At 44.8% G+C, this 10,786-nt stretch overlaps 1 protein-coding gene across 1 annotated transcript in view; it reads right to left on the reverse strand.

The window, feature by feature from the left end:
* The window catches only part of LOC107111230 (cadherin-10-like), an 82,657-nt gene that overhangs the window by 48,857 nt on the left and 23,014 nt on the right, over positions 1–10,786 (reverse strand). Inside the window, exons 4-5 of the mRNA XM_015412173.1 lie at positions 9,013–9,132; positions 6,006–6,173 (exon numbers count right to left, since the gene is read on the reverse strand). Of these exons, the coding sequence (XP_015267659.1) occupies positions 6,006–6,173; positions 9,013–9,132 (288 nt within the window). The remainder of the gene's footprint in view (positions 1–6,005; positions 6,174–9,012; positions 9,133–10,786) is intronic.

Below are 10,786 nucleotides of genomic sequence, written 5' to 3' on the forward strand. Positions count from 1 at the left end.
AATGTAATGCAAGGTGGTGGAGATATAAACTTTATAAAGGACACAAAGACAAAGGGTTTTTTAAACTTAAAATAAAAACATGCTTAACACATTAGCACTCTTGCAATATTTTGTTTATTTAACAGTGTCTGATAACTGACACCTCTTGCTCTGAATCATTATATCAAAATCTTGAGTATGCTGTTCAGGTGTGTGTCTGTAAGCTGCAAACCTATGATGACACAGGAGCAGCAGAACTGAAAGAAGAAGCAGAAGACAGCCAGTTCCACTGCAGGCCTGATAGAAGCCCTCCGGGGGTCTGAGCCAGCCCCCCGGGCTGCATGTTTGACACCCCTGCCCTAAGGAGTACGTTGCAAAAAGGGTAAACTTAAATTTATCCAAGTAGATCCAGTTCACATTCAAGTTGCAGTCAAAAGAGACAGAGAAGCCTAATCTAAAGTGTACTTTCCCTATCGCAAATGGCCATCTAGTCCAGCGTCACATGTATGGGAGTATGAGGGTACTGTCTCTACAGGAGAGACCTGCATGTGTCTTCATGGAAGGCCATGTGAAGTGAATGAGAGATCAAAGAGAGAGGAGAAGGGGTCAGGGAGAAACTTCCAGGTTAAGACAAAGACAGGTATTCCTATTCAAGGAGATAAAACCTATATACACTTAGAGTGATGGAGTCCTGTTCCCCCCCCCCCCCAATATTCAGGTATGCTGAGTAATTCACTCCAACACTGCCATCTTCACAGATCTCCTCAAACCAGAGTCTGTGAGTGCACCGCCTTAAGCTTCAGCTCTGGCCTCACTACCAGAAGAGAAAGAGGAGATGAATGGGGTTTTTTATGTAAGCTGCCCTGAGCCTGCCTCGGTGGGGAGGGCAGGGTAAAAGTTGAATAAATAAATAAATAATATATCAGAGTTTGCCCAGTCGTAGAAGTGTGATACTAGGTGCAGTAAAAAAAAATCTCCCAAGAAGTATATTGCAAAAAAGGTAAACTGACATTGATTCGTAGATCCAGTTCACATTCAGGATGCAGTCAAAAGAAGGGAAAGACGCCTAATCTAAAGCATCCTTTCCCAATCACGAATGGCCAGCTTGTCAGGCATCGTGTGGCAGTATGAGGGCATTATATCCATGGAAGGCCATGTGGAGAGAGGGAGAGGACAAAGTGAGACAGAGATGAAGGGTCAGAGGGCAGCTCCCAAGTTAAGACAAATAGAGGCATCCCATTGAAGGCAATGACGTCTATACACACTTAGAGTGAGGTAGCACACACACATCACCCCTGCCCCATGTCCAGGCATGCTGAGTTGCTCACTCCAACATTGTGATCCTATCTGCAGCTCTGGACGTGTTTGTGTGAATAGGAACTGTCCATCCACCAAGTTAACAAGTCAAAAGAATCAATCTAAGACAGTGAACGTCCAACAGAAAACGACATGTGAATGCCAAATTCAAATCAATGTTGCGTACAGGGGAGAAGCCTTGAAATATCCTGGGATGCTTATAGCACCACTTCTTGAGACAAATCATTATTTACTAATGCTTCTGTTTGCACAAGAGGATCAAATGGACTCTGTCTTGCAATTGACATGAATGTAGGAAAAAATGAATTGACTTGGATTTCCCAGTTAGATTTTTTTGTTTTGAGAAGACAGAGAAATTCAAACCTTAATATCCAAATCTGAATCTGGGACTCTTTGGGGGAGTTTTCAGTTTTGTTTTACATCATATTGAATTGTGGGGGACAAATGCATGACATAAATAAAATCTGGCAGAGGTGGGGGGAGGGAGAGGACCAAGAAAGGTACAGAAAACATTAATTTGCTCCCCCCCCCATTTCCATTTGCAAACCAGGAGAGACTGCTGGGCTGCTGGAGATGAATATAATTCATGCCCCTTACTTGGAACAGATGATAAGGGACGAATTAACAAACTTTGCAATTCTGAGCAGACATAAACCTTTCTAAATCAATTTATTTCTATTGAGACATTTGATTAATATAGCAGAAGTTTTGCCCAGTCATAGAAGTGTGGTACTGAGTGCAGTAAATACATCCCAAGAAATATATTGCAAGAAAAGGTAAACTTACATTTATTCAAGTAGATCCAATTAACATTCAGGTTGTAGTCAGAGAGAAAGAGAGAGGGGGGGGGGGGAGAGAGGGAGGGGAGAGAGGGAGAGGGAGAGAGAGAGAGAGCTCATCTAAAGAGTACTTTCCCTATCACTAATAGCCAGCTTATCCGGCATCACGTGAATAGGGGTATGAGGGCACTGTATCTACAAGACAGACCTGCAGAGACATACGACTCCATGGAAGGTCATGTGTAGAGAGGGACAGGACAAAGTGAGAAAGAGAGGACGGCTCAGAGGGCAGCTCCCAGATAGGACAAAGAGAGGTATCCCATTCAAGGGGATAACACCTATACACACTTAGAGTGATGGAGTCGTGTCCATCCCCCCCGTTACCCCCGCCGCCATGTCCAGACATACTGAGTCACTCATTCCAACAATTTCAGTGCTGCATATGTCCTTATTTATTCACTGACACATTTATGTGTTGCTCTTTTCCTCAAAGGAACCCAAAGCACCTTACACAAATGTCCACACCAACCAATTTAAACCCTATAACTGAAATAAATAAAATGTCCACACACATCTTGGTCTGTCTCAATCCCTTGCAGGCCCCAGGAGACGCAAGGCATGGGCTTAGAGCCAATCACCCGAGGGGGTAGTGTAAGGTTGCAATTGGTTGCCCGCTATGGCAGGCAACCTCTTGCTCTCTGCCTTGTGTCTCTGCTGCTGCTGCTTAACAGGGCAGAGTTGGAAAAAATGCGGCAGCTGAAATGGTGACACTGCAACATCACTTCCACCTGCACAAGCAGAAGCAACATCCCTGCACCATGGGATGCTCTAGGATTTCTCTGACACTCTATGGTTACCAATACCTTAGAGTGGCTCTAGGATTTCTCTGACACTCTATGGTTTTTGCCATAGAGTATCAGGGATATCCTAGAGCACCCCATGGTTTTTACCACAGAGTTCCGGAAAATCCCAAAGTGTTCGATGACACACAGCCAGAAGTGAACATCATGGCATGCTATTTTGGTAAGTCTCCCCCCCCCTCCCCCAGGGATGGCAACCCTAGATTCTTGCCTCCAGCCACACTGAAGTTGATAAGTTGAGAAGAAAATACACTTCGGCCACCCAGCATTACGCTGCTGCTAGAGCTAATGGGACCTTTCCAGCTTCCTCTTCTGCTAGAACCTCTTGCTCCTCTGAGTGGGGATACAAAGAGAGGCCACATTCATGTTTTCTATGCATTCACATGGAAAGCAGGTTATCTCCAAAGGAGCCAGGTGAAGTTCTGCGACCCATCCGAGGACTCGCCTTAAGACCACAGGAATAGATGTCCTCTAAGGTCCCTCTAGAACTCAAAGGTTATCACTTCAATTTCTTTTTCTGATCCTTTTTCATTAAAACCAGGGCTTTTTTTGTAGAAAAACCCCAGCAGGAACTCACTAGCATAATAGGCCACACCCAACAGCAGAAACTCATTTACATATTAGGCCACACCCCACACACACCACTCATTAGCATATTAGGTCACACAACTGCAGGGTGCCCAGGCAAGCTGGCCCTTGGACAGGCTGGGGAAGGCATGGGGGGCATTTAAATGCCTCCCCGATCCTTCCAGGGGCCCCCTTGGCCCACCTGCCTCGGGTCGCCGGAGGGGGGGGTCGCTCTCCAGGCCTTCCCTCTGTAGCACGCATGCAGAGGTTTTGGCTGTAGTGAGCATGGACAACTCTGAAGCCAGCCGGAACTCAGTTCCTGTGCGTTCCTGCCCCAAAATAGCCCTGATTAAAACTGTGTATCCAGACCTCACAGCAGAATCTGAACATGCACCAGAAGAATTTCACTTTAGGAAGGGTGCCACAACGTGTCTTCTTGTAGCTTTGTCCCCACAGTATAAACTAAGCCACACCAGATTGTGACTGCTCTGTGTACCACCCAAACCGGGGGCCTAACGTACCTCAAGTAAGGTTTCATTTTTCAAAATTAGCCTTTTAACTGTATAACATTACGACTTAAGTTGCCACCCCCCAAAAAATAGGAACGTTCTGTGTACCACCCAAACCGGGGGCCTAATGTACCTCAAGTAAGGTTTCGTTTTTCAAAATTAGGCTTTTAAGTGTATAACATTACGACTTAAGTTAACCCCCCCCCAAAAAAATAGGAACATCTATGTTTACAAAAAAATGACTGGACAATGACACGCTCTCAAAATAACTGCACTCCTAACTCCGGCCACCTGTCTGGCTCAGCTCGAGCAATCCAAAATTTCTTCCCCAAGAAACACACATGTTATGCTTAAGTAGGGTTGCCAGCTCCGGGTTGGGAAACACCTGGAGGTTTTGGGGGTGGAGCCAGAGGAGGGTGGGGTTTGGGGAGGGGAGGGACTCCAATGGGGTAGAAGGCCACAGACTCCATCTTCCAAAGCGGTCATTTTCTCCAGGGCAACTGATCCCTCTCACCGGGAGGTCAGTTGTAATCCCAGGAGATCTCCAGCCACCCCCTGGAGGTTGACAACCCTGTGCTAAAGCTATCCTTAAACAAAACTTCCTTTCGTTAAAAAAGATATTCAGTCTGACAAGGAGCTTCAAGGAGCTAAGATAGGCTTTGGAGGCCCGATTTCCACCGCAGTGGAATCGGGCCCCAGGGGAAACCCCACCCCCGCATGTATGTCACAGGGAAGTGATGTCATGACGCCGGGCACGCTGGGGGCGGGGCCACAGCCATTTGAGGGGAAAACTCTATGTTTTCCCCTCAAATGGCTGTGGCCCCGCCCCCTGCGTGCCCGGCGTCATGACATCACTTCCCTGTAATGTGCATGCGGGGGGCGCGCTATGTGCGCTCGCGCTCCAGGAGCCACCCCAGACTCCCCCGCCGGCGAGGTAAGTCCAATTTGGCAACCTCAAGCTAAGATGTATTTAAGGACATTCTTTTTTAATGTAGGGACGTTCTAAAGGCGTATTTGAAACATTTTTTTTAAAAAAAAAATCATACACAATTCATACATTTCAGAGGCTAACGATTTATGGGCACAAGAATGCACACATGACACACGTGCTTGGCAACAGGTTTCCAGAAATTTCTATGGGCCATGAGGAAACATCTGATTTTCCATTTGTTTGTTTACAGCTCAGACTGGAAACGTGGCAAACTAGGTTTGCCAGCTCTGGGTTGGAAAATACCTGGAGACTTTGGGGATGGATCCGGGAGAGGGTGTGGCTTGGGGAGGGGAGGGGCCTCAGCAGGGTACAGTGCCATAGAGGCCACTCTCCAAAGCAGCCACTTCCTCCAGAGGAACTGATGTCCGTAGTCTGGAGGCCGGTTGTAAAATCATGAGATCTCCAGGTCCCACCTGGAGGTTGGCAACCATACAGCGAACCCAACCAGCAACAAAGGTTGACTACAGTCCTGAATCAAGCCCAAAATGTAGACACGTTTGTACCCAGTGATTATTTCAATGGGATTTCAGTTACTGAGAAATGCAATGGATTGGTGGTCTTGCAGCTCCAAATCTCCACAGATTTGGCTTTTTTAAGCCGCTTCTTCCCTACATCTGGACCCTTCTGACCACAGTATTTAATCAGGGAGTCAAGCATACTCCTTTAAAGTCCACTGATCAAATTATTATGCTGCAGGTAACAGGCAAGGAACATATCTCCTTAAAGCTCTTCTTTCGTTTGTCCCGTCCCCCTAACCCAACGGAGACCGACCCACGTTTTATGCAGCTGTTCCGTGAGTCTGTTTTAAAACAAAAAAACAAAGGCATCCCTGCTACATGGAATTTCTGCTTTTAATAACTGTGAATACATCAGTGCATAAGCCTTTTGTTCATGTGCGCCCCACCGTCTAGATTTGCTTTAAATTAAACCAGATGGCAGTTGCTTAACTCTTTTATTCGAAAGCTTTTTGTAGTGCAGAAGGGCTATTAAAGAGGAGGCTTACTCTGGGGGAATCGAGGCGGATTGTCGTTGACGTCCGTCAGGGTGATGTTAACCGTCGTGGTCCCCGATAATCCACCCATCTGGCCTCCCATGTCCTTGGCTTGGATGACCACTTGGTACTGCTCTCGGTTCTCCCTGTTCATGTTTGGTAGAGCCGTCCTGATGATACCTTTCACGACGACAAGGAAACATTTGTTACCCCAAGCCTCCATCACCAGGTTTCGGAGCGGTACGGCAATGCATGCATTCTGGTATGTCTTTCAGAAACAAAACTGTCATATGCGTTTTTTGGAAGAATGCACTCCCTTATGAAATCCCCCATTCATTCAAAAGAACTGCCACGCACCAGGAACGATTCATGGGCTACAGCAGAAACTGCAAATGAGTCTCCGAGCTCATCTAGCAAGATTTGGTAGTGTTTAGAATTGCAATATTGCAGAGGCTTGATTAAGAGCCATTTTTAAATGTTTTCCTTTTTTTAAAGAAAGAAAAAAATCCCTTCTTGCATGTGATACACTAATACAGCAGAAATAAAGAGTTTGTATGGCTCATTCCCACAAGCACTAAGCCTGGTGGGTGTTCCTGGGCCAGGGAGTCACACAATCTCAGGCTAACCTTCCTCACAGGGTTGTTGTGAAGACAAAATGGAGAATGTTATAAGCCACTTTGGGTTGCTATTGGAGAGAAGAGTGAGGTATACATGAAACAGATAAACAAACAGTGAGTAAAGAATGCAACCCCAAGCTTAGAATGGTGGAACTCCATTTAGGATGGCATTGTTATGGGGAGTGGGGTGGTGGTGGTGAGTGCAGGCACAGATTTGGGAAGGGTCTGTGGTTCAGTGGCAGAGCATCTGCCTGGCATGCAGAAGGTCCCAAGTTCAACCTCTGGCATCTCCAGTTCAAATGGTAAGGTAGTGAGGTGAGGAGAAAGACCTCTGCCTGAGACCCTGGAGAGCCACGGCCGGCCTGACTAGACAATACTGACTTTGATGGACCGAGAGTCTGATTCAGTATAAGAAAGTGTGAGTCCAGTGGTAGCTTGAAGTCCATCAAAGTTTTATTCAACATGGCTGCCCACCTGAATCTAATTCACTATAAAACAGCTTCATGTGTTCATTTACTCAGAATGAAGTTTCACTGCATTCCATGGGAGTTACTCCCAAATAAGTACATACAGGATTACACTATTTATTTATTTATTTTATTTTATTATTTGTATTTATAGCCCACCCATACCACAAGCAGGCTCAGGGCGGGGAACATCATAAAAACAGTACAATAAATAAGATTAAGATTAAACAAGTTAATTTAAACAATAATAAACATTAAAACCCAATCACACTTCTGACAGTCACTGGTTTTACGGTTCTTTAGCATATTATTTGGGTTAACAGATGGATAGGTGGATAGATGACAACCTATTAACTGATTACATATAGGGAGCATTTAACATTGAGGAGCATTCCAGAGATGACTCTTCCAACCACAGTGTATGCAGGGTTGTCAACTCTGGGTTCCGGAATACCTGGAGATTTGAGAGTGGAACCTGGGATAGTGGTGTTTAGGGAGGGGAGGGAACTTGATAGAGTATAATGTCCATGCAGTCCCCCTTTCAAAACAAGAGAAGTGGAATGAATGTTTGAAATCTCCCTTATAAATAAAAGCCGAATGGTGGTGGCACTTCTCTAGAACATTCCACACGCTCCAAAATCAGTTCGCTCTCTGATCTGTCAATCAGAGGGCTTGCCTTGGAACACAGAGGTCGTTTGCATATGCGACTTGATTGGCTTTTGCCTCTAACATTCTAAACAGTTTGCTCTTCTGAGGTAAAATGTGTCCAATCTCCAGGTGATGGCTGGAGATCACTCAGAATTACAACTGCTCTCCAGATGGCAAAGACCAGTTCCCCTGGAGAAAGTGGTGGGCTCTGTATCCTTATATGCTGCTGAGGTGGCCCCCGTATGACAGCCAATGTGACGTAGCAGTCAGGGCTTCAGAGCACGGGAGAGGCTGCAGGTGTGTGGGGGGTGGAAAGCTGAAGAGTGAGGGGAAAATAAAGGTAGGTTGATAATTGGCTGGGAAGGAGATAGGGTTACCAACTCCAGGTGGGAAATTCCTGGAGATGCCAGGAATGGAGCCTGGAGAGGGTGAGGTTTCAGGAGACGTGGGACCTCGGACAGGTACAAAGCCATAGACTCCACCCTCCAAACCAACTATTCCCTTCTGGGGAACAACCTTTGCCAATCACCAGGTGAGGGCTGGAGATCACTCAAAACTACAACTGTTCTTTAGGTAGCAGAGATCAGTTCCTCTGGAGAAAATGGTGGACTCAGTGTCATTATACTCTGCTGAGGTCGCCACAGTAAATTGACACTGAGTGTCCAAGGCCAGGGCACCCGCCCAGAACCTCTTTCTAGAGACCGTTGTATTTATTTCCACAACGGGCCTTTTTCCTAGTAAATAATAAATAAATGAGTGGTTTATGTAGTCTGGAGATCAACTGTAATTCCAGGAGATCTCCACCCCACCACCTGGAAGTTGGCAACCCAAGTGGTATCATTAAGAAATCTATTATTTATTATTTATTTATAGTCAAATCTATACCCCACCCTCCCCGCAAAGCAGGTTCAGGGTTGCTTCCAACAACAAAAACAACAATACAGAATAAAAACATAAATAATGCAGAATTGAAACACAGCATTTAAAATAGTACACAGCATTTAAAATAGCACCTCACTTTCCAAAATGCATAGAATACTTCTAAAATTGTGTTGTTGTTTTTTAAAAAAGACATCATCCTCTTCTTGACAAGCACGAAAGTAGTGCATCCAGTGTTTTATTCACATCTGCAGAATTTAGACCATGCCTTGACATTTAACTTACATCAAACATTTTGGAGTGACCTTCAACTGGAGGATTTTCATGGCCATTCTGCTTCGAAAGCTTCTTGTAAGAACCCACAAAGGCTACTTGCCATTCAGGATTTTTTTTAAAGTGAGTCCTTACCTGTTTCTGGCTCCACAGAGAAGTATGGTTGACCCTGGAGGATGCTGTAGATGATTCTGGCACTGTTTCCATAAGAAGGGTCATCAGCATCTGTGGCTGTGACTTGCACCACGGAAGTACCTAAGAAAATCCCAATGGAATTTAATTTTCACATGGCAACAAAAATCTTAAAGTACTACACCTTCACCCTTCAGTGATTTTTCTCCATCTTTCCTTTCTTACTTTTCCATCGTTCCTTTCACAGGGATTTCAGTTAATCAAAACACATATTTGATTCCCCCCCCAAAAAAATGAATTCTGTGAATTTTATAAGGGTTTTTGTTGTTGTTGCTTTTGTTTATCGAGGTTTTGTGAACTGTCAGCCTTTATGAATATTTAAGATTTAACAAGATGGGCAAGCACTAGAAAAGAGTCCAGTAGCCCTTTTGTGTGTTCCTTATGTGGCCATTTGCTTGGAAACCAACCAAAGATTCCTAGAGACGAAAGCTTGGATTGTAACAGTTAAATTATGGCCACACCTTCATTTTAAGAACAACTCTAATAGCCTTATATCTCATATGCTGACTGAGTCCCAGTCATCCATGTGACTAAACTATATAGAAAACTATTTCAATAGGGATTAGCTTTGATGATCTATTTTCCTTTCCAGAAAGTTCAGCCTATGCCCTGATTAAACAAAGACTCTTAGATATTGAGATGCAAAAGTTAAGGAGCCTGGCTAAAGGTAGTTGTTCACCCTTGAGGTTGGGGATTTTCCCCCATGGGTCCTTAGCAGGGCATTTCTCTTGTTTAACTGTCCCGCATTATCTCAGATCTTATATGTTAGCTCGCCTTAATGTACTATGTTCTGTGGTACTATATGGGAGATTTCAGAAAATTTCGTACTCAAATAGGCTCTGTGCTTGTGGACTGCAAGAAGTAGAAATCCTTGAACATGTTTTCTTGTGTTGTACCTACTACCTTAATATTTGACCCTCACTTATTGAACGTTGGCTGCGAGAGCAGGAAGGGCAACCTGATGAAGGCAAAATTATTTTTCTACGATCCACTCAAAATCCAGTGATTATTGAAACTGTGGCCAAAGTTTTTACATCTTGCATCTAAAAGGTGAGAAATGCATCTGAATGCTATGGTTAATGAATGATGGTAAAGTTTACAGTTACCTTAAAACTAACAAAATTTGTGGCAGGGTATAGAGATGGGTATGAACTGGCTCACAAATGAAAACTTGTGATGAACTTCGGCTGGTTCATGAGCCCATATTTGTGAACTCGGGAACGGCCATGAATGTCCACGAGATTTGATGTCATTTGTGATGGTTCATGAAGAGCAGAAAACAGGGTTTAAATTGCTGGGACATAGGGATGGACACAAACTGAGAAATGAACCATGGTTCGAGCACAAACCAGGCCGGTTCATGGTTAATTTTGAACCAGTTTGATTGGTTGCGTCATTCCTGAATCCAAAAATGAACCGCCTTTTCCCTGTGGAGGTTTGTTTGGTTCATTAGAGTGGTTCCTTCTCCAGACAGCCTGGCATCAATTCAATCAATTCCTAGGCAAAGCTGGGGGTGGGCTTGTGGAGAGCCTTAGAAACACCCATAGCAGTTGTCCGTAGCTCGATTGGCAGCTCTGGGAGCCAACCACAGAGCTCCCATCCTGCTCTAGGGGAGCAGATTGTGTGTGTGTATACACACACACAAATACACACACACACATATATATACAGACACACACACCAGACCCTGACTCAGCTGCTTTCACCTTTCAGCAGG

This window comes from Gekko japonicus, unplaced genomic scaffold (genome assembly GCF_001447785.1).
Source record: "Gekko japonicus isolate JY-2015 unplaced genomic scaffold, Gekko_japonicus_V1.1 scaffold2320, whole genome shotgun sequence".
Classification (NCBI taxonomy): domain Eukaryota; kingdom Metazoa; phylum Chordata; class Lepidosauria; order Squamata; family Gekkonidae; genus Gekko; species Gekko japonicus.